General features: G+C 33.7%; 1 protein-coding gene across 3 annotated transcripts in view; it reads right to left on the reverse strand.

Annotated features, from left to right (window-relative positions):
- AGMO (alkylglycerol monooxygenase) overlaps window positions 1-24,927 on the reverse strand; it is a 362,881-nt gene that overhangs the window by 188,818 nt on the left and 149,136 nt on the right. For all 3 annotated transcript variants that reach the window (XM_061165005.1, XM_061165006.1, XM_061165007.1), the window contains exon 5: window positions 20,255-20,350. In XM_061165005.1, coding sequence (XP_061020988.1) covers window positions 20,255-20,350 — 96 coding nt within the window. The remainder of the gene's footprint in view (window positions 1-20,254; window positions 20,351-24,927) is intronic.

Raw genomic sequence — 24,927 nt, forward strand, 5'->3', positions numbered from 1 at the left:
TAAAGATAGCAATAAGCTCATCATATATCTAAGAGACAATATAGCATAGTAATGAGGTTAAGAGCTTGATTGCCTCAGTTTAGTTCCTGAATCCTCTGTTTATTATTATGTGGTACTGGGGAAATTACTTAAAGTTTTTGTAACTCAGTTTCCTTACCTTTAAAATGGGAATAATAATGGTATCTGGCTTCCCTGGTGGCTTAGACAATAAAGAATCTGTCTGCAATGCAGGAGAGCCAGGTTTGATCCATGGGTTGGGAAGATCTTCAGGAGAAGGAAATGGCAACCCACCCTGATATTCTTGGCTGGAGAACTCCATGTGCAGAGGAGCCTAGCAGGCTACAGTCCGTGGGGTCACAAAGAGTGGGACATGACTGAGGGCTAACACTTTCACTTTAGTAACTACATAATAGTGCTCTGAGGGTTACAAATGTTACTGTGGATGCCACTGTTGCCAAGGCATAATTCTTTCAGGTCTTGTGTCATTTTATGTTATTCACCTATCAACTATTCTTTGTTGATTTATAATAACAGAGCATAACTAGGGGAAAGAAAACCAAGTATTACATTTATTTTCTGGAGTTGGAGTCACCCAATAATCAGTCATGTAGCAACTTACTATTGCAGTAGCATTGGTCCTTGCTTATTCAAGTAGATGCCTAAATGTTCTCTGACTGTAAATGCTCCATTTTGCAGTCCATTTTTGAGGCATATTTCAAAGTCAAATATGTAAAGGGGCCCTTTTTTTGGTATTAGAGACCCTTTAAAATTTGGTCTAGAATTCTCTAATGTTCTCTCCCAACATTTCTCAGTAAGAATCCCTTGTGCCAGAATCTTCAAGAAATGTAGAAACCAGACAAGTAGCATTAAAAAGAGCAGGCCATATATAAGACATTTGTTATGATATATGATTAATATTAAACAATGTGGGAACTCTTTTAATCTTGATCACATTATTCTTTCTTCCATCAATGATGGGAGATAACAATCTTTTATTTTTCTTTAATCATAATCTAAATGATCTGTTAGAATCTACATATTACAAAATTAGTACATTTTAATGATATTTTAAGAGCTCACCTCCAAAGTTAAAATCCATTTAAAGGATATGTTAATATAAGGAATAAAGCAACCTGTTAAATACTGCCTAAGGGGAAAAAACATCACTGACAATCATGACACTGGCATAAATTTGGCAACAAGTCAATGGTACATGAAAAAAATAGGGAATGGGACTGCTTCAAACACAAAGATATTTAAGATACATAACACCCAAACATATTGTGGGGGATCCTGTTTAGATAACAAACCAAATATAAAAGATATTTTATAGGCAATGAGAGAAAATTGATTATAAATATGGTATAACATAATAAAAATACTTTTATTAGGAGTTATAATGTCATTGTCATTGCATAAGAAAATGTAGTTGTTTTCTGAGTTGTATAACTAAAGTACACATGACATGAAATCTAGGTTTTGCTGCATTATATTTGGCAATTAAAAGTAAAAAATAACTAATGAAAATCAATCAAAATCATTATGTTTTTATTGAAATAAGTTGATTCACAATGTTGTGTTAGTTTCAGATGAACAGCAAAGTGATTCAGGTAGACATATCTATTCTTTTTCAGATTCTTTTCCACACAGGTTATTATAAGATATCATAACGATTTTTAAATTGAAGTGATAGAGCTATGAACATTCACTGTATTATTCTCTCTAGTTTTCTGAATGCTTGAAAAATTTTAATAAAAGAAATTACTACTCTGGTATTATACAGTCATGCTCATTTAGCCCGTTGAAAATATTAATAGATCCCTACAGTTCCAAACAAACATCTAGATTATAACTCTTTATGTAGCAGAGTTTAATCACATATTGGCAACCTCTGACATTGAAACATCCAATTTACAATTGCAAACATGGACAGCTGCAGCAGCTACGCAGTCCTCAGCTTGTTGGGGTTCTGAAAGTTCCTAATGTAGAAGAAACAGCAGCATTGCCTCATAAGGATGCCGCAGCTCTCCATGTGGCAGGTGCAACCAGCATCTCCTCATGAGACTCACTGTTTACACACCTGAAAGAAACAGTCCTTGCCCTGTACCCTGCTGACCAGCTTCTAAGGGCTTCTTGGTTTCCATTACCGAACAGACATGCAAAGGATACAAATGTTTGCAATGCAAAGGATGTGTAATATTGTGTAGGGTGTTGATTTAGGCTCCTCTCTCTCTTCTTGTCTCTCTTTTCTAATCTATAGTTCTAGTGTCATTTTCAAAGTTATATCCATAAGAAATGTATTATGAGGTCCAAACAACAGACTTTTTGGTTGATTCATAGACCAGAACTCATTTATATATGAAAAACTGTAATTTTTAGTTTCAGGAGTTCAAAATATTGTGGATATATAGCCCTTATATCAGACCACAGTTCTATGAAATAAGGTGCAAAAATATTATCCTACAAATGCATTATTAATCACCAGGAATTGGGAGGCGAGTTAGTGGAAACAACCCTGGATTTTATTGGACTCCATTGCTTTGTACTTGATGGAAAAATATTTGTTGAGAAGAAGAATGGTGATGGATAGAGAACAAAAAAGTGGGATTTCTCAGCAGTCAGGACATTGAAATCTGATACTTTGCACAGGCCCTGTATCTCTGGCAGAGAACCAGATGGGAAAGGAGAAAAGCATTTATCCTTGTTTGTCTCTTTGGTGGCTAACATATGTTACAAAAACAGACAACAAAAGGGGGTGGAGGAGGCCACGCTAACCGGCTTCTGCTACCCAGATGCATTTCTGATCCCTGGTCCTGGTGTGTGTGCAGCCACATTTAAAGCCACACAAATGGTGAGTGAATTCAGATGATGGGAGCCTTGGCTGAGGGCATTGTTTTTTTTTAATGTCAAGCACTTTTCCTCAAAGAAAATCCTTTGCTTCTGCAGGCTAACGCATGGTGATATCAATACTGAAAGTGAGATTTTTTTTTTTTTAAGTAAAATGCCAAGTACAACACAGGCAACCACAGTCAAATTTCCTGGTAGTTCCTATGAGTACCTTGGAGCTGGGGAAGACCACCTCAGTGTGGGAGATGATTCATCATTCAGACAGCCCAGTCAGAACCTCTCCTGAAAAAAAACCCTTCTGATTCAAAGTCATGGAGAAGTCATTAATAATTAATTTGGACTGAGTGTAACAACCTAATTATCTCCCACTTTTGCAAATTCAGTCGTTTAGCAATTCAATTATGTCCAGCTTTGAATCACTTCCTGAAAATATGCTACTGTGAAAATAATTGGAGCTATTCTCATTTTTTTAGAAGTTATTTATTTATCTTGTCTTTTTAGACTTAGATGAGTTAATTTAAATTATGAAATTTTAGAACATATAAAGGACTTAAAAATAAGATAGTACAAGACTGTATTATAATAAAGCATAAAACTGAAGCTCAGGGAAGCTAAATTACTAGTCCAAGTTTAAATATCTTGGAAGAAGCCCTAAAGTCTTCTCAGTTTCAACTCTAATCCTTCTATTGCTCTCTCATGTTGCTTTTAAAAGATATAGCACTTTTTCCATCAAATAAAAGTAATCTACATTTTTAGAACTTTAATGGGAAATGCTAACTAAATGCTTTCTGACTACATTTCAAAATGAAATCCAGGTATTTATAAAGACCCCACGAATTTCAGTTTCTAAATTGTGCTTATGGTTATTTTAGACACTTCTAGAGTTTCTTAGATCTCTGAAACAATGGTCTGTGTTTTGTAGCTGTAGTTTTCTGTCAGGGTTTTTTATAACCCGAAGGCCATGGATGCCTAGAAAGGCCATTTATCGGCTTCAGAAGGCCAAGAACACCCTGAAGTGTCTTAGCAGATTTTATGAGTATGTGACTATCGGTATTTTTCTTGGGGAAACTATCACTTTCATAGGATACTCAAAGGGATCCTTTAGTCCCCAGAGGTTAAGAATCAATGTCATAAACAGACAGCTTTAGATTATATCCCTTGCCTTTCTTATTTATATTGTGCTTTTAGTTTCTATATTATTAAAACTTGGGTGCTAATTTCCCATCCAATCTTCAAAGAGAGTAACTTTAATATTTTTCTGCCTATTTCTTGAAATCATTGTTTTCCAAAAAGATTATTTCTTAAGTTGTTTTACTTGTTTAATAATAAACTATTAAAAATGAATAAATAATAAAAGTAACGATTTTGTAAGTATAAGATCCATCCATTCTATTGATTAACATTTACCTAGCAGAAGTACTCTGGACTGGATTTGTTGAGCTGGTCACAAACTCCTCATTTTTCTCCCTACAATTTATGGTGGATGTAGAAAAGAAGAGTCAAAATGTATGAGAACAGGAACCATGAGTTTCCTCATGTCATTTCCCTTCATCAAAAATAAAACAAATTCAAATGAAAGTATGTTCATAATGAACTAAAGTCCCAACATCTGGAGTTCAAAGCTGTTCACAATTCTTCCTCAACACCTTCATGTTCCATTCTGATCCACTGCATTCCTGTTCTACCTCCAAAGTGTTAGTCACTCAGTCATGTCCGACTCTGTGAGACCCCATGGACCCAGGGATCTCTGTAGACCCAGGGATTGAATCCGGGTCTCTTGCATTGCTGGTAGATTCTTTACTGTCTGAGCCAGCAGGAAAATCTTTACCTCCAAGACCTACCTAAATTTTCCAAGCATTCTTTTTGATTTTTACAAAGGGAATTTCGTTTTCCTCTTTCTGAATACACATCAAGAGATCACTACTTTTTATGTCAGGTTGTCCTATGTTCTAGTTATTTGTATTCATTTCCTATATATTCCAGAAGTTCCGTGAAGACAGAAACTGGAACTCTCCCTTCTCGAAGTTTTTCACAGTACATAACAGTAGTGCCTTGCACATCGTGATTGCTCAGCAGGATTATGCTGGGGAGATAAATCTGCCTCCACACTGCTTCTTTTAGGTGGGGATGATTCTTCTTAAAAGGGGGTGGTTATTGGCTGTCTCAACTGGGGAAAGTAGTATTGTATCTAATGATTAGTGCACTTTATGGGCTTTGCAGGTGGCGCAGTGGTAAAGAACCCTTCTGCCAATGCAGGAGACACGAGAGACTCAGGTTCAATCCCTTGTTTGGGAAGATCCCATGGAGGAGGAAATGGCAACACACTCCAGGATTCTTGCCTGGAGAATCCCATGGACAGAGGAGCCTGGTAGGCTACAGTCCATGGGGTCCCAAAGAGTCAGATATGACTGAGCACGCACGCACACACACACACACACACACACACACACACACACACAATGGGTTTTAGTGCTGCTAAACATCCCAGAGGGCACAGTCCCCCAAAATAAAAGTTATCTGGTCCAAAATGTCAATAGTTTAAGGCTGAGAACCTCTAAATCATGGGTGTGTCTTGCTGAACTCCAGCCTTGTGTAGTTCAGAACGGAAGCTCTATATAATTTCCGCCTTCTAATTGGGAGGTCAGAGGGGTAGAAGTACATTAAGGAATGAGCCTGGTAATCACTCCCAAGGGTGGAGGCAAAAAATGAGTCTAAAGTGTCCTGAGAGATTAAAGCCAGGGAAGCAAGTCCAAACATAATGTTCATCCTAGTGAGGTCAAAAATTAAGATAAATAACTAAAATAAAGGGGCTAAAAACAACAACAACAAAAAATACAAAATCACAGAGGCTAGATGATAGGATGGTTGGATCATGGTAACCATTGGCAGGTGACTTTCTTGAATTATCTTTATACTCTCTTAGAACAGGTTTGTTTGGACTTCAGTTTTAATGAAAAGAATCAGAAACAGAAAATACAGTTTCCTTGTCATCAAGGGCTTTGAAATTTTTTGAGAATTCTCATAATACCTCCTACGCTGTCCCATCCACCCTCCAGTTGCACTCTGAGTAAGCTGAATAACTTAGAGGCCTAAAAGAGTGATGAAATTTCCAAAGTATGTGGGTTACCGTCCTGAAATAATTTTGCTTTGGAAACTGATAAGCTAAGCAAACTAGTACGTGTGGTAAATTAAATATTTAACTGTCTACTATGAACTGGCTACAATTAATTCTTTCCATGACATACTTCTCAGAAGTCTCTCTCATTACTGTACATTACATGAAAAACGTATCTCCAGTTGAAATAGAAAACTCACTTAGACTTTATCTCTAAAAGCATTAAAATAAATGTTCAAAATTAGTGTCTTGTCTGAAATTATTTCTTATAAAAATAAGTCCATTTTATACATTTCTTAATTTCACTGATTCTTCTGATTCTGAAATCTTGGTTAGATTTTTATAATTAAACATACAGGAATAATTAATGGTTGCTCAAGTTGGATGACAAGACTTCCTTTCAACAAAAGTAATTAATTCAAGAGAAAAGTATTTCATTTGTCCATATTGCTTAGAAAATTTCCTCCTCTCAGCTCACTCTGACTTTTGAGGTTAGGGAAGAGAACTTTCTAAATCTAATTTTTAAAACTCTTAATTCTATTTTTTTTCCAATTTTAGAATATGAGAATATCATATTACATAATTACCTTGCAGTTTTTCTATCTGCAAACTGGCACTAAAATGCTGAAACATATTATTAAAAGGTAATAGATATAGTTTTAACAACTTACTTTTTAGGAAGAAGGCATGAGTTTATAGTTATTTGTAAAGTTCTTTCCAAATAAGAGATGCTTACAAATATCCATGCTTCCTGCCTGAGAGGAAAAAATTATAATAGGGAAAATGTGTCCTAAAAAGCATGTGCTTTACAGAATTCTCATTATAAAAATGAATGTGTTAACAATATGATAAATGCTAAGGAGCAACTGGGTTGAGGGTGAAGTGAAACAAAATCTCCACAGTAGAAAAATACCTGCATTCAGATGAGCGTCAGTTAGAGTGACGACATTGAGTCTAACTCGTCAAGACTTCTCCTTACAGCATCATACATGATTGATGTTCCAGAGGGACCCATGCCACTGCGGGCCTCTGGGTTTTACTGCATCAGTATTTAAGGGAAAAACTAAGCCAGCTTCTAATACATTTATCATCTGATATAAAAATTATTGTCACATTATATTTATTTAACTGAGAAATACACACATGAAGTACAGTCTAAAAATGTCAAAACTTTTCAGGTTAATTAGTGGCAAGATTCAGTGCAAATCCAAATTAAATTAAGGAGATGAATAGTTATACTATGATTATTTGCCTTTTTTCTATCCAATTATCTTTCATTCTTTCTTCCTTTCTTCCCCTCTCTATTTTTCACTTTATCCTTTTTTCTTTCAGCTACCCATGGGTGTTTATGTATAAAAGAATGTGGTCAATCTCTTATTTGGAAAGATCTTTACAATTAACTATAGGCTTACCCATATCTTTCTGAAAAGCAATTGGTTATAAATATGTCTATGACATTCCAATAATATATTCCAGTATATTAGTCCAACTTACAGTTTACAAATGCAAAGGGTAAAATTATTAATGCATATACATAGATTTATTCCTATTAAGGATATTTATTATATGCACTACACATTAAATCCAAAGTCAAATGTCAATCAACAATTTTAGTTACCAAACCACTGATAAGTGTTTTGTATTAGTGTTGGAAATAATCTGTTTCAGCAGATTAAAATCTGCATTTATAGGTTACTACTGAAGTCTATTATTAAAAGCTACTTACAAATAATCAGAGCAAGAAGCCTCTTGTCGGCAATTCCATTCATTCTGTAAACTTTTACTGCATTTCTATGAAGTTTGCTAGGTTTCAGAAGCAAAAAGAAACAAAGTACTTCCCACAGGAAGCTTATTTACAGTCCGTTTCTTCAATGGAAACGTACAGTTATTTCAGAAATAAAATTTTTCCAAAAAGCTATCTTTCTCATAAAATTTTGAGTTTTGGGGGGAAGGATGAGAAAAAAAATCAGTCTTTTTGTTTGTCTTCAATTGCAATGCCCCATACAGATATTACATTTGAGCTTATAATCAATTTGAATGAATAATTGGCACAAATATTATTTAATAAACAGTAGATCAAGTTCCTTTTCCAGGTCTCAAGCTGAAAATCACCTTTAGTAAAGATTTATGCTTTTATTTAGTTTCCCTTAGTTCAGCTTTGCAAATAGTCCCATTGCTTGTTGCTGGAAAACAGTGTAGTGAGAATTCTCCCTTGTTCATGAACTTCATCTGATTATATGGAAATCAAAATAACCTATGTGGGTTTCATTTATTCAATAGACATTACTGAGTACGTATTTTATAGAAAGTACAATGTTAAGATCTTTTAAAAGGTCACCAAAAAAATAGAAATTAATAAAATTTAGTAGCAGGTAAATTAACTATTGATTTAGAGGAAGTATAAGTGACAATGTTAGATTTTATTATTGCATAAATATATATATATACACACATATATATATATAGTAATATGTTATCCACTCTCAAGAAAATCTATAGCAACTCCTCATAGAAAAAAGGATAAAACACATAAACACTACAAGTCAACATATTAAAATAATTTTACTTCTTGTTCTGAATTAGTTGATCTTTAAACACCCATTGTTTTCCTTAGGAAAACTTAATCAATCTGAATATTAATGGATAAATTTATATTGTAGAGCACCTGGTGGTGAAATGTAAAAATAAAATCTTAATTACACCCTTCAGTAGATCTGTTGTGTTAATTCAAGACAACACATTCAAGTATTTAGACAGATGGCAGTGGAGGTCATATTAGCCTCTGATTTCTCTACAGGGAAGCAAGAGAAAGCAGAGCTCTTAGGATCTATGCTTGTCTGCCTAACTTCACACTTTGAAATCCTCGACAAATGCTGATTTATTCACAGCCAAATGTTTTCCTATCTGATTAGGCAGTTTTCTACTTCAGTAAGCATGTAATATGGAGGTAGCCGAATTTCCACACTAAGGAGTGAAAAAAAAATATTTAAGTTTGGAAATAAAACAATCTGGAGGAATTAGGACTGTTGGGATCATAAAGAGCTTCATAGGGAGTAAATTTTTTGATTAATCCATACTGTAGGGTTAAAGAGTTAAAAGCTTAGTTTTAAGAAGAATGAGACTAGGCTATGTTTATACAATAAACAATGGTTTTAAAGGACCATATTTATAATAAATTAGCTTAAAGGCTGATTCTTATCACTTATGATTGTATTATTTCTCAAACAAGAGGACAAGAGATGGACAAGTTAGCATTCTATTTTAATTCATCTCAGTTTACATTTTGTTTTTTTTTTTTCTTATATATATTTTTTTAAATTTATAATTAACTTTATTTTTTTTTCTTTTTTTTTTTTTTATTATTTTTATTTTTTTTTTCCAGTGGGTTTTGTCATACATTGATATGAATCAGCCATGGATTTACATGTATTCCCAATCCCATTATGACTTTTAACTTTTCCGTAAAAAAAAAATGAATGTAAGGAGCTGCTGAAAGTGTTCCTTCAAAGGGAAGTGGGTTCCAAGTGACCTTTTTTTAAACAACTCCAATTAAATTGACATGGGGAAAATGAAAAATATTCATAAGCACAACTATATAAAACTTCATTCTCGTGTAACATCATTTTACACTTACAATTTGGGCACTCAGTGAGAAAAGAAACCATGTAATTATTATTAGTAGTAGTAGTAACCCTATGTTAAAAGAAAATAACTGATAAACTGAGAGGTTAGGTAAATGTTTCACTCATTCTAAGACTCAATACATTGTGACTGCCATGATCATATTTCCAATTTCAGTGTCACTTTGACATTCATTAATTGACAAATATCAGTGATTACCAATCTTGTACCTGGTCCTAAGTGTTACGTGCCTTCATGAGACAATGGGAAAACAAAGAGGAATAAAATATTGTCCTTGTCTTCAAGAAGTTTACTGTCAGTTCCTACAGTCCTTATGCTCAAACTTCATCACATCAATGTTCAATCTAATATCTAAAGGTCTTGTTCAAAATGAAGTTTTCCTACACTGACTCTCCAAAGATTTGAACTCTGGAGTTCTTAGAAGGGGACCATTATTCCACATCTTAAATAAGCACAAATAATTCTGATGCATGTGGGTGATGCACAACAGTTATACTAGCTTCTATTAGCTCTGTCTCTGTCTCACCAATTCCAATAGTTTAGTATTTTTTCACTCTTTCATAATTGCCATTCATTGAAAACATATTATTTTCCAGACTATGTACTTAACACATGCTATTTCATTAATCCTAATAACATTCCAATAGGATAGATAAGTCTACTTTCACTTAACAGATTTGGAAACAAGGTCAAAGATTTTAAATAACTTTACTAAATATCTATACCCACCCCTTCAACAAAGGATATAGAACTACTATTAAGCAGATACTTTTAGATTCTGGGAACATATTAGTGAAGAAGTTGTTTAAACCTCTAACAGAGGATAGACTTCTCTTTGACGATAAAACCTATATTCTTAGCCATTAAGTTTTATTACTTCCTTTCACCTGAAATGTCTTCCTCTTCAATTCTGGTTATAGAGTCCTATCTCATTTCTTGTGTCTGAAGGCCTCCAATTTCAGCTCTAAACAGACATTTTTAAAATGATGATCTGTGAATTTTTAAATAGTCTAATGACAATCTTCAGGAAATTCAATAAAATTCTTAAAATTTCACCAAGTTTTTCCTTTGGGAAAGATTCACCAGAATCCAAAAGTTTCTGGAAGGAGGCTGTGATTCTCAAAATGTTAATAATAAGGGGTACCAAATCAGGTCAGAAAATTGGAATCACTCTTTGACCCTAGAATAGGTAATTAAGAAATGTTTTTAAATATATGAACTTCAAAGAGATTTATATATCCAATACATGTGGAAAAACACTATTAATACATACATGAATAAGCAGGATGGGGGTGAGTTATCTTAAAAGGTAACTAGAACAGAACAAAAGATTGTTTCTAAAAAGGACATGCATAAAACTTAAAGATTGGCTACAAGAGAGATCAAGGAGTCAAGGGTGACACCGAGATTTCATCTTGACATTGTCTTCAAGGAGCAATGGAAGCAAAGAAGCACAGATGATCCAAGGTGGGAGGAGCTGCAATGAAACGTGTTTTAGGCCTGTTGACTCAGAGTGGTGTTAAATATTCCTATCAATAAGTTATATCAAACATTAGAAACATTGATCTGAAACCCATAAGGAAGTTTGTACTAGAGCTCTAGACTAAGCATGCAATTACTTACAGAGAACCTAAAAATGGTGAAGTAAATTAAATTCTGAGAAGAAAGAATACTGAGAGAAGAAAAAAGATTTGGAACCAGAAGTTCAACAAGAATTTAAACAGAGTAAGGGAGTAAGGAGAACACAAGTGCTGAGAAATGTCTCAACTTATTTCAAGAACAAAAGGTTTATTATATAAGGTACTATTGGAATAAGCATTAGATAGAAAAATAGCATGATTTTTGCTAAAGTAAATATTTTTCAAAAGCATATATTTTGAAATATAACCTACTTCTTCTCCCAAATTCCTTAAAATTCCAAAAGACAAGGAATCACTACCCTCAAAAATTCACATTCTATTAGCGGAGATATAGAATAAGTATATTATACCTATAAATACAAATATGTACACACCATATATTTACTAATATCTAACACTAATAATTATTATCAGTGTTACAACTAGCTGTTTATTTAAGTACTGTTACTTATTTTTATTCAGTTTTATATGTATATATTTATATAATATATGAACATATACATGTAAACAGATGTTCACACAAGAGATTAGGGACATTTGCTGCCATCAAAGGACTCAGACAATGATTGGAGAAAGAGAACTAAGCAATAAATACAATACAGTGGTATAAGAATTAAACCACCATTATTAATTGAATGCTTCCTATGTGCAGGAACTGATAAGTCATCTCATTTATGCCACCCAACAGAGCCCATGCTCTTAATCATTAACTGTCAATATGGAAATGGATTTTAAAATAAAAACCAACACAGGGGTACTGTCAAGAAAAGTGCACTTAACATTAAGAGGTGAAAAAGAGACATTTCAGAATAACTGGTAATTGAGCTGCATCATAGAGAATGTTTGGAAAACAGCAAAGAGAGAGCCTGTGCAAGTACAGAGGGAAAAAGTGTGTTCGATGTGGTTAGGGAGCACAAAGCCGTGTATTCAGCTGATCCGGCTGACTAATGGGACGGGATTGGAGAGGTAAGTAGAGTCATATTCCATGGTCGCTGAAACCTGTAGATGTATTTAAGGTGTTTGATTCTATCTTGGAGGCAGTCGAGAGCCATTTATCATGTAAATGTCTGTTGTTAATGTTGGCTGTGTCCTGCTATTATTTGGGTTCTAAATATTCAAGTATATAGGAGAGAAAGGAATCTGTATGAATTTAAAGGAAAAAAAAAAAAGTTTTGTTGTAACCATCTATGTAACAGATGATAAGGGTATAAGCTAAGGTGAGGCAGATAAAAACGAAAAGGAAAAGAGAGATAAAAGAGCTGGTTAGGAGAAAAACCCAGCAAGTATACCATGAACACTTCAAGAGAGCGAAAGGGTGTGCTAGTAACAACTATGTCAGAAACAAAGATATATACTGGGGATACACTAGACAAACTGGGACATCACTGAGAGATGTGAACTCAATGATACAAGATTTCAAAGGAGGAAAAACCAGATAATTGTTTGCCAGGATTTGAATCACACATCAGCTACTAACAGCTGCAACAATACTAGTTTCTTTATCTGGATATAGCTCAATTTCCTCATTCTGAATAGAGACAATAGGGTTGCATTTAAAAAAAAACACTGCATAATCAAATAAATACATCTTGTGAAATACTTAGCATAGTGACTGACACATGGTGTGGGCTACACAGGTGTAGCAGTGCATGAGAAACATTAAATGCAAGAAATTTAGGCTTTACTCAGCAAGCACTGGGGCTTCCCAGGTGGCACTACTGATCAAGAACCCGCTTGTGTATGAAGGAGACATGGTTCGATCCCTGGGTCAGGAAGATTCCTTAGAGGAGGGCATGGCAATCCCCTCCAGTATTCTTGCCTGGAGGAGCCCATGGACAGAGAAGCTTGGCAGGCTACAGTCCATGGGTTTGCAAAGAGTCAGACACAACTAAAGCGACTTGGTATGCAGGCACAGCAAGCCACAGAACATCACCAGAAAACTTCCAGCAGATGTAGCCTCTGAGAATAGATTAAATTTCAGGAGGGACAAGTAGATATGTATAAAGGTCACACAGCAGTTTGTTACAGGCAAGATTACAACTGAGTTCTGTCTTAACCAATTGCTGTTGTTGTTCAGTTGCTAGGTTATATCTGACTCTAACTCCATAGACTATAGCCTGCCAGGCTCCTCTGTCCAAGGGGATTCTCCAGGCAATACTGCAGTGGGTTGCTGTTCCCTACTCTGGGGGATCTTCCTAACCCAGGGATTGAACCTGTGTCTCCTGCGTTGCAGGCAGATTCTTTACCACTGAGGCACCTGGGAAACCCCTAAGTAATCAATAGCATTGATCTTTTCACTGTACCATACTGGTTCTTTATGAACTCTGTTGTTATCAGCCATGGTAGGCTGAGACATAATTGAATGCAAATTCTGTTTGAAGAAGAAGTGTGATATGTGAGTACTGGCATAACATTAGTTCTGAGCCAGCTCAGTTCAGTTCAGTTCAGTTCAGTCACTCAGTCATGCCCGACTCTTTGCGACCCCATGAATCACAGCACGCCAGGCCTCCCTGTCCATCACCAAATCCCAGAGTTTACTCAAACACATGTCCATCGAGTCGGTGATGCCATCCAGCCATTTCATCCTTTGTCATCCCCTTCTCCTCCTGCCCCCAATCCCTCCCAGCATCAGGGTCTTTTCCAATGAGCCAGCTACATAACCTTATATAAACCATGGAGTCTCAATATTATTTGCTTTAAAGTGATGCTGTTTGCTCAGAGTTGGTGAATATGAAAATTCCAGTTTTCTAAAATTATCTGTTAAATCTCTGGTATGGTTTCCTGCTGCATGTACTTCTCCATGTCCCCTTAAAATAAAGCCCCCTAACTGAACGAATATCCATTCTTTACAAACTGTAAAAGTTTAATATGCCTTTGGTGACTCAAATTATTTTATGGGAATTAAATGAAAAATTTTTGTTTGGCACATACTGGATGCTTAATACATGGTGGCTATTTTATTACATTAAGATGAGAAATGAACCATCTATAGAGAAGCTGTATAGCGTGTTGAATGAGAACAAGGAATCTGCATCCTGACTACTTGGTAAAAAGCTGAACTTTGACATTTACTAATTATGTGACCCAGAGTAAGTTACTTAGTATATTTAATTGGAGAAAATAGTATTACCTAATTCATAGAGTTGTTATGAAGATTTAACGAGATAGTATTTGTTAAGATGCTTAAAATTTACTATTTTATATATTTTTATAATTTAATAAAATAACAAAATTAATTTTAAAATGAATAATAAATTGAATTATACAATAATTTAATAAAATGCTAAAAAAAGGGAGTGCTATATATGTATATGATACACAAAATGAAGTAAGTAAACAAACAGAAACATCATCTCATATTTTCCTTGTGGTATCTCAGCAATAACAGCCATCAGTAATGGAAAATTATTGGTCTGGGATGACTGTAACTGTTTATCCTCCTAAACTTGTCTTACTTTTTTTTCTTTCAGAACTTTTAAGCTCAGATAATTTTCCTTCTTCCAGAATATTGCACTTCATCATTCCAGTCTTTAACCCTATTTTGGTGTTTTGCTATTATACACAAGGCTAGGAATGTAGTAGGCACTCAGTGAATGTCTGTGGTATATAAAAATTAAGATATTTAAAAAGATACAATAAACGGGGCAAATTTAATAATTTTGTATATTGATTAGTTTCTAAATCACACAAAAAAGTTTATTTAGTAAACCTGAACAATGCACTCATAATAATGATCTCACACTCTTATAGTTAAGAATGAATTTTTTTCCTAAAGTAAATTTGTGCGTTAATTAATTATTCAAGTCTAAAATCCAACTGCATTTATTCTTATTAGTAATTCATATTAAATGAAGTATATATCAAAATTATGTCCTAAAATATAGACAAATGACCATAATGATGGCTAGGAATAAATAGTAAGTGACACATAATAAAACAGATATCTAGAGTGTAAAAATAGAAATAAAAATAATAAATGCACTGAAAAAAAATATTAGTACTTTTCATGCCACCTGTTCTAATAAACAGATTATAACATAAACTAGCTTTCATAATCCTCAGAACAATGCTATGTATTTTTATTATTTTTACTTTACATATGAAGAAACTGAAGCAGAGAAAGGTAAGCAGTTCAAGGTTGCAATGATGAGTCACAACAAACAAAACATGGAAACAACGCAAATGTCCATGGACACGTGAGTGGATAAAGATGTGGTACATGTACATAGTGGAATGCTACCCACCCATAAAAAAGAATAAAATTATTTCATTTGCAGAAACTGAATTTAAATGCAATTAGTACAATTAAGAATTAGAGGGAGAGATAGTCATAATAGGTGACAATTTTGGCAGAGAAATAAAAATTCTAAAGCTTAAAGCATAATGTCTGATGTGAGAAATCCACTGAGCGGGCTTAGGAAAAAATGGATTGGTGAGAGTGAATAAAATGGTAAGTGAACTTGAAGACAACTTAATCAAAATGATACAATATAGATTTTGTAAAGTGAAATGTTAAAAGTTATGGAGTACTACTAATTTATGAATCAATATCAAATAGTCTAATAAACATGTATTTGGAGTCCCAAGAGAGGACAGTAAAAAGAGATATAGATATAATATTTAAGGAAATAACATACAGATTTTTTTCCCAAAAATTTGATTTAAAATATACTGTCTGTAAACTCTAACCAATAAGGCAAGGAAAATAAATAACATAAACACAGGAAAGAAAGAAATAAAAGACCATAAGTCATACATAGAAAACGTTCCTTCTTGTTGTTGTCGTTTATTTGCTAAGTCATGTCTAACTCTGGCAGCCCCATGGACAGTAGCCTGCCAGGATCCATTGTCCATGAGATTTCCCAGGCAAGAATACTGGAGTCGGTTGCCATTTCCTGTTCCAGGGTGTCTTCCCAACCCAGGGATTAAACTATGTCTCCTGCATTGGCATGCAGATTCTTTACCACTGGGCCACCTGGGAAGCCCCAAAAACATCCCAGAGAATCTTAAAACAAATTAGTTTAAACTCGTATAAACAATTCTTCCTATGAAGATACAGTAATCAATAAAGTAAGGGATTCGTACAAGAGGAGACAAATAAACCAATGAAAAAGAAGTTTAAAATTGGATCTAACCACATATATGGTCAATTTCCTTTCAACATAGGACTCAGATAACCCAATGGATAAAAGAAAGTTTCCACAATAAATAATGCTGGAGTAAGTGGATATGTGCATAGAAATAATAAATTTTGACCCTTACCAAATACTATTCACAAAAATTTATTCCAGTGTTACATAAAATTCAAACTCAAAATTTTCTGAAAGTAATCCTAGTATAATTTCTCTCAGAGTTTATGAAAGCAAATATTTCTTAGAGAAAATATGACTAAACTAAATAACTAAAGTTTTAATGATAAATTAATCTTCAAAATTTAATATTTATTTTAATGAAAAGTCATCAAGAAAATAAAAAGGCATGCTGAGGGAATAAAAAGGAATATATTTAAAATACATATACTTAACGATTTATATCTAGAATCTACAACAAATTTCAACAAGTCAATTAGGCAAACAAAAAGAGTCTGAACAGTCATACATGTATTTAGTGGACACTGCTTTAATGTATCAGTGTCCAATAAATACATATAATACTGCTAAAGATCATTAGTTACTAGGGAAGTATTATCACAAAATGATAACTCTTTATCCACATTAGAATGGGAAGAACTAAGGTTAACATTTCATTTTTATCCTATCTCCCAGCCATCCCAAATATCCATCTCCTGGGAAAACAGTCGGTACCCAAGTATATTTCTAGAGGCATTTTAGATACATGTGAACATGTAAAACATAGTTGTTTTTTAGCATACAAAAAGAGTTGTTTTTTAGCATATAATTAATAGTATATACTAGACTCTGTTGTGTAACTTGGTGTATTTGGAGATCCATCCATATTAGTACATAAAGAGATCACTCATATTTATAACTGAAAATAATGTTCCATATAGAATCTTCAGTTCAGCACTATAAAATCATCAAATCATATGGTTCAAATCTTCAATATCAAATAATTATTTTTTCTATTTCTTTGCTCAACTTCACCTGGTATGTATATAAACAATATGCTAACCCATATTTAAGTGAAATCAAATGCACAATAAAGTTACTATTATTACTGTATTGTCTAAATCAGTTAACACTTATCATCTGAGACTTAGTCGCTCAGGGTCTGACTTTTTGTGACTCCATGGACTGTAGCCCACCAGGCTCCTCTGTCCTTGGAATTCTCCAAGCAAGAATACCGGAGTGGGTTGCCATTTCCTTCTCCAGGGGATATTTCCAACCTAGGGATCAAACCCGGATCTCCCGTATTACAAGCAGATTCTTTACTATTTGAGCCAATAGGGAGTCTAATATCTTAAAAAATAATTCCAATATTCTACAGTTACTAAGTTTAAAACATGTATTAAGTATTGTTTTTTCTAATTACATGTAGAAAACTCACACAAAAAAGTGTAAAACTATATATTGCAGACACTAGATGAATGAACAATAAACAAAAACGTAGTCATAAAAATTAAGCAGCAGTGTATACTTTGAAGCAAAATGTTTTGTAACTTTTCACCAAAAAAGGAAGGAGATAGATGCTATTGTTTTCACTGAAATAACTCAAAACTAAACAAAAAATTTCATTATAAACTCTTTAAACTCATTATAAACTCTATATGACCTATTTTATCTCTCATTTACACTTTTTCAAAAACATGTTAGTTTGTTTTTTTTCCTTCCTCTTATCCTATCTGATTAAAAGGAATAAACTTCTCTTCACTTCTAGAAAATCAATCTTTCCTTAAGGCTACATTCCCCTCCGTTTAAGAAGTGATTTTATGGTTGTCAGCAGAAGTAAAATAACTGTAAGGAATCAGCCCTCCATCCAGGTACGGACAGAGCTCTTTGGTCAACATGGCCATATCTATAGCTCATATACTGCTTCTGTGAATGGAGCCCCAAGGATTATGTCTGAAGTTAAACAGTGCCAAAGTGGCCTAAAGGGGCTAACATACTTTAAATTCATGAAGTGGGTATTTATCTAGGCTAAAGCCCATTGTTTTCAGCTTTTGTTTCTTAATCTAATATGTATTCATCTTTAAAAAGTAGGGCAAAAGCATGATCATTTTTTTTCTTTTAAAAAGATTGTCTTCCCCCTCCAGTTTTCCGTATCACTTGATACATTTCTCTGCATCAATTCTCTATATCACTCTCTAGAACCAGCCACTGCTATGAATCTCTTGGCTCTACTTCCTGAGTGGTCTTGTTATTAGTAAAAACTATAGTATGATGTCTATAATAATCAATGTAAGTAAGTACACAGCTGCAAAAAATCTTAGAAATGTACTCACAGCTAATGTATAATTTAAAATTATAGGAACTTTAATTTCAGAAGGGAGGTTCTTACTTCTTTGCAGCTCAACTGAAGTGACTGTACATGATACAGTACTTGGAAAAGTACAAAGTACAACCCAAGTGAGAGGCTCTAATGCTCTGCTTTCAAGCTAGAAGTGAAGCCACATGAAACTTCTGAGCCTAAATGTCTGACTGCTGACTTTCCTCCACTCTCCACTTTCTTCCTAGGATGGAACTCAAGCCCTGGCTCATGGACTTTTCGGATGGCTATAGGAAAAGGTGGAAGTTGCTTAGGCACCATTGTTCTGTATCCAGACTAACACTACACCCAACAGATGGCATGACCTGGAGCAGAGCTGCTATAAAAATGTAATTCTCCTTTAACCCTTCTGTGTAAATCATCAGAAAGTTTCCCTCCACTGATTTAAACAAATTTGGTCTTTGACCTCTGAAGTCAGAATTGGCCTCAACCACTCTTTCAGATGGTTGTAGTATTGACTGTTTGATGTATGTCAACTACCATAAAATGCAATACTATTTCATGACAGATCTTCAAATAATGCCACATATGTCCAAAGTTATGGTAACAGTCTCTTTATTCCAAGTAAATCAGTAGCATGAAATACTGCAGATTAATGAAATAATGCACTTTGTTGTATCAAGTTTTGGCATCTACTGCAGCTGTGATTTGTGGTATTGTTCAACCAGTTGCAACACCTGTCAACATGCTTCCTCTAGGACTTCAAAAGGCTTCCGATAAATACCAAATGCTTGAAAGGGTTCTCATGTGTATAAGTAAGAATTTTTCTGGGTCTGTGATTTTGGGTATTTAACAACCAGATCAGTACGATAGTTCATAAAACAATCAGCTATTTAATGATCTATCTGCAAACATTCAAGTCTGACAATTTGAAATACCACAGAGGACCCAAGAAATTATACTTGTCTACTTTTTCTGCAGGAAAAAAAACTTAATATACTGAATACTCTTTAAGTAAAACCTAAACTCTAAAATTAGAGCAAGATTTCCAATCAAAACATATTTTGATAACTTCTTTAACATTAAGCTTCACAAGGAGTTTTCAAGCAGTGTCTACCAACTGATAAATACATATATATATAAATGTATAACTATTATATATCTTATATAATTAAACATTGCTTATTATATACCAATAAGTTATAATACAAATATAAATTATTATACTAATATATTAAATATATAAACAAAGTATTCACGAATATATATATGTATATAGAGAGAGATAAATTTATATCTCTAAATTGAAATGAATTTCAACATCTTTGGTGAACAATGTTTAATAAAGTGTAATACAGGAAGATATTGTATTAAATACAGTATTAAAATGTTTTGGTACTTAATAGTTCAAAAAATTGTTTTATTTAATTGAGACCAACTGGCCTCATTGGTTCTTATAAACTTTGCAATATATATTCAGTAAAAAGGAATAAAAATGAACAGATGTTTCTCCTTAAAGAAGGCAGACAAAGATTTTTCTTACACAATAAATCAGTTGCTAGTGGATTTCCAGGACATTCCTTTAGGCTATTTAGGTAGAAAACTTAAAAAAAAAAAAAATTACCTCTGTATGGATCCAAAACTGGTAGAGAAGATTGAACTGAAGATGAACAGCATATACTGAAGGTGGTATGAAGAGGGCCAGGGGAGAGTAGAATATCTGAAAGATTAAAACATTGTACATTTGTACATAGGATTTGTCAACATAACATATACTGTTACTAATGGTTCAACATTCTGAGTCTATACTTCAGTGAATATGCCTTATTCTTTAGCAAATACATCTTATTCTGTATATTTTATTGTCATGTTTGACTTTGCAACAGTAATTTTCCACATAATGATAAAGTTATAGACATGCTGGAGCTAATTCCACTGGACTTCTGCTTCACATTTAATATTGTCTGGCTAAAATAGCATACACAGTAGATTATTTCCTTAATTTTGAAAAGGTTGGGTGCATTTCCTAGAAGTAAAGAGGTTTTTTAATATATACAAAAAGACTTTCTTTAAGTAAAGGAAATGTAGGAGCATGTTCCCTTATATCTTGACAGCTCCTAAACACTGTATCATTATGACATTCTGAGTAATAAAATGGAATTATAATAAAAGAAAGTAACTTCATATGAGAAGAGGATAGAATATGTTTTCCCTTTAATTATTTTTTTTCTTTTTTTGTGGTTTACAATATCTCTTGATGTTTTCAAAGTTATTAAGGAAAGAGCTATGATATTGTGCCATCGTGGAAAAAGTTTTGAAGGTCCCTATTTCCTAACAGACGGAAATGCCTCCGCCTTGGAAAAACAACTTGTGCTTAAACCACAGAACTGGTTAGAATCAACTAACAAGCACAATCTGCTGTGTTCTCCCAATGACTTTGATCCCCAAGAGTGGATTCATGTTGTGAGAAAACGTTTTGTTAAATGAAAAACTAAACAACCAAATAGGAAGAAAAAGAAGCTGACTTCCACTTACATTTTAGGATTCATAAAGTTAATATTTCTAAAAGATGAGATATTTTAAAAAGATATGTTTTCAGAATATTGTAATTTTATTTCTGAATCATTTTAAAGCTTTTGTTCTCAATTATACCAAATATTATTTCAACAATGTTTAGTAATGATGATATATTTGAAATCAGACATTTATGTAAACTCTTCTAGTTTTTGTTTCAAACTTTAAGTCATGAAAAATCTTAACTGTCATCACAACAGGATCAGTTTCATTATTTATAAATTTATTATTAAGCATTGGATTAGATTAGTGAGCAACAAAAGAACACTGGGCTCTTATTCAAGACATTCACTTTTAAGCCTTCATTCCACTACAGAATCACTCTGCAATATTTACAAATTTCTTAAACTTCTCTAGGCTCCAGTTTCCAGTTCAAATGAATGGTGAAGGAGAAGACCATTTGAAATCTAGCCATCTTTTTAGTTCCAAAAGATCTCTAGTATTTTTATTTGATTATAGTAATATATTAAAATAGTTCTCTTACAATAGGTTAATAAAAATATTTGAAAAATATGCATGACCTGTAATTTAACTATTTTGTTTAATAAGGAATATTTTAGAAAGCCCGAGATGTAAATAAAAATGTAGAACAAGCTTATCTGGGATGCTTACTCAATAGTTCTATTTGGAAAAACAGTGCATTCAAGATGTACATTTAAAGTTCATTATGATTCCTTAAAGTGTGAAAAAATAGTCCTTTGAGATAACAACAGTTATTATGGGAAAGGGTGTTCTGTAACCAGAAAAATTGTGAAGAGATGAGTTAGGCAAGTGAAGTTTCTTTACCATAGGACTTCTCAGCATCTTTATTGTGCTAGTACAAACCACAAGTCTGTGAATCCAAAGAACACTTCCTTAAGGAATTTTCCATAAGATTAGATTTCCTAAGCATGTATTTGTTGAGTCATGCTCTTGAATTGGAAGAATCAATATTCTAAAATGCACATATTATTCAAGGCAATGTGCAGATTCATTGCAATCTCTATCAAATTACCAATGGTATTTTTCTCAGAACTGGAACCAAGAGAAAAATAAATAAATAAATTTGCATGGAAACACAAAAGACCCAAAATAGCCAAAACAAGCTTGAGAAAGAAGAATGAAACTGGAAGAATAATGTTCCCTGACTTCAGATGACACTACAAAATTACAATACTCAAAACAGTATGGTACTGACACAAAGCCAGACACACACATCAGTGGAAAAGGATAGAAAGTCCAGAAATAAACCCCTGCATTCATGGTCAATCAATCTATGACAAAGGAAGACAGAATATATAATGGAGAAAACACTGTCTCTCCAATAAGTGGTTCTGGGAAAATGGACAGCTATACATAAAGGAATAAAATCAGAACATTTTCCAATACCATATACAAAAATAATCTCAAAATGGATTAAGAACCTAAATGTAGGATGGGATATGATAAAATACCTAGAGTAAAACACAGAACACTCTTTGACATAAATTGTAGTAATCTTTTTTTTTTTTGATCCATCTCCTAAAGCAATGGAAACAAAAGTAAAAATAAACAAATGGGACCTAATTAAATATAAAAAGCTTTCACAGAACAAAGGAAACCATAAACAAAAACACAACATATGGAATGGGAGAAAATATTTGCAAAGAGTGCAACTGACAAGGACTGAATTTCAAAAATACACAAACAGCTAATACATCCTAATATCAAAAAGCAAACAATCCAATAAAAAAAAAAAAAGCAGAAACAGAGCTTCCTCCAAAGAAGATGCACATATGGTAAATGGGCACATGAAAAGATGCTCAACATTGCTAATTATTATAGAAACACAAGTGAAAAATACAGTGTGGTACTACCTCACACCAGTCAGAATGATCATCATAAACAACAAAAAAACTGTAAAAATAATAAATGCTGGAAAGGATGTGGGGAATTACTCTTGGTGGGTATTAATTGGTGCAGTCACTATGAAGAACAGTATGGAGGTTCCTTAAAAAACTAAAAATAAAGTTACCATGCGATCCTGCAATCCCACTCCTGGCAATATATATGAGGAAAACTCTAATTTGAAAAAGTACATGCACCTCAATGTTCATAGCAGCACTCTTTTCAATAGTAAGGATACAGAAGCAACCTAAATGTCCAGTGACAGATGAATGGATAAAGAAGATGTGGTACATACATACAATGGAATATTACTCAGCCACTCAAAAATAAGGAAATAATGCCAGTGGCTTCAACATGCATGGATCTAGACAATATAATGCTAAGGGAAGTAAGTCAAAGAAAGACAAGTATCATATGATATTACTTATATGTGAAATTAAACTATGATAAAAATAAATATATTTATAAAACAGAAATAGACCCCAAGGCATAGAAAGCAAATTTATGGATATCCAAGGGGAAAGAGGGTTTCCCAGGTGGTGCTAGAGGTGAAGAATCTGCCTGTCAATGCAGGAAATATAAGAGAGGCGGTTTTGATCCCTGGGTCAGGAAGATCCTGGAGGAGGGCATGGCAACCCACTCCAGTACTCTTGCCTAGAGAATCCCATGGACAGAGGAGCCTGGTAGGCCATGGTCCATAGGGTCGCACAGAGTCAGACACGACTGAAAGGACTTAGCACAAGCACCCAAGGGGAAAGAAAGGAGGTGGTTGGGATAAATTAGAAATTTGGGATTAACAGATACATATTACTATGCATAAACTAAATAAACAACAAGGATCTACTAAAGCACAGGGAAGTAAAAACTAGATAAACAACAAGGATCTACTATTAGCACAGGAACTTATAGTTCAGTTCCCTATAAGATAGGTTATACCTTACAATAACCTATAATGGGGAAGAACATGAATAAATTTTTCATATATTTATAAATGTATTTTATAAACATTAATATATTTTATAAATGCATTCATATATTTATACATATATATATGTAACTGAATCATTTTATCCAAATTAAAAGATGCTTGCTCCTTGGAAGAAGAGCTATGACAAACCTAAACAGCATATTAAAAAGCAGTGACATTACTTTGCCAACAAAAGTCCGTATAGTCAAAGTTATGGTTTTTCAAGTAGTCACGTATGGATGTGAGAGTCGGACCATAAAGAAGGCTGAGTGCTGAAGAAGTGATGCATTTGAACCATGGTGTTGGAGAAGACTCTTGAGAGTCCTGTGGACTGCAAGGAGATCAAACCAGTCCATCCTAAAGGAAACCAATCCTGAATATTCATTGGAAGGACTGATGTTGAACTGGAAGTACCAATACTTAGGTCACCAGATGCAAACAGCTGACTCATTAGAAAAGACCCTGATGTTGTGAAAAACTGAAGGCAGGAGAGGAAGGCGATGACAAGGGACGAGATGGTTGGATGGCTGGACTCTATGGACATGAGTTTGAGCAAGCTCCAGGAGATGGTGAAGGACAGGGAAGCCTGACATGCTGCAGTCTATTGGGTCACAAAGAGTCAGACATGACTAAGCAACTGAACAACAACAATATATTTAACTGAACATATATTTAACTGAATCACTATGCTATATACCAGACACATTATAAATCAACTATACTTCAATTAAAAAACTGATGAAACAATGCCTCAAAACCTACAAATCGGTAAATATAATGATGAACTGACAATTAGAGAAATGAACTCAGACTGAATTCCAAAAAATGAAGTTTCTAATAAGAAATAAAAATATATGTTAGGGAATAAATCACATGAATCATATTAAAAT

Source organism: Dama dama, chromosome 18 (assembly GCF_033118175.1).
Source record: "Dama dama isolate Ldn47 chromosome 18, ASM3311817v1, whole genome shotgun sequence".
In the NCBI taxonomy this organism is placed as follows: Eukaryota; Metazoa; Chordata; class Mammalia; order Artiodactyla; family Cervidae; genus Dama; species Dama dama.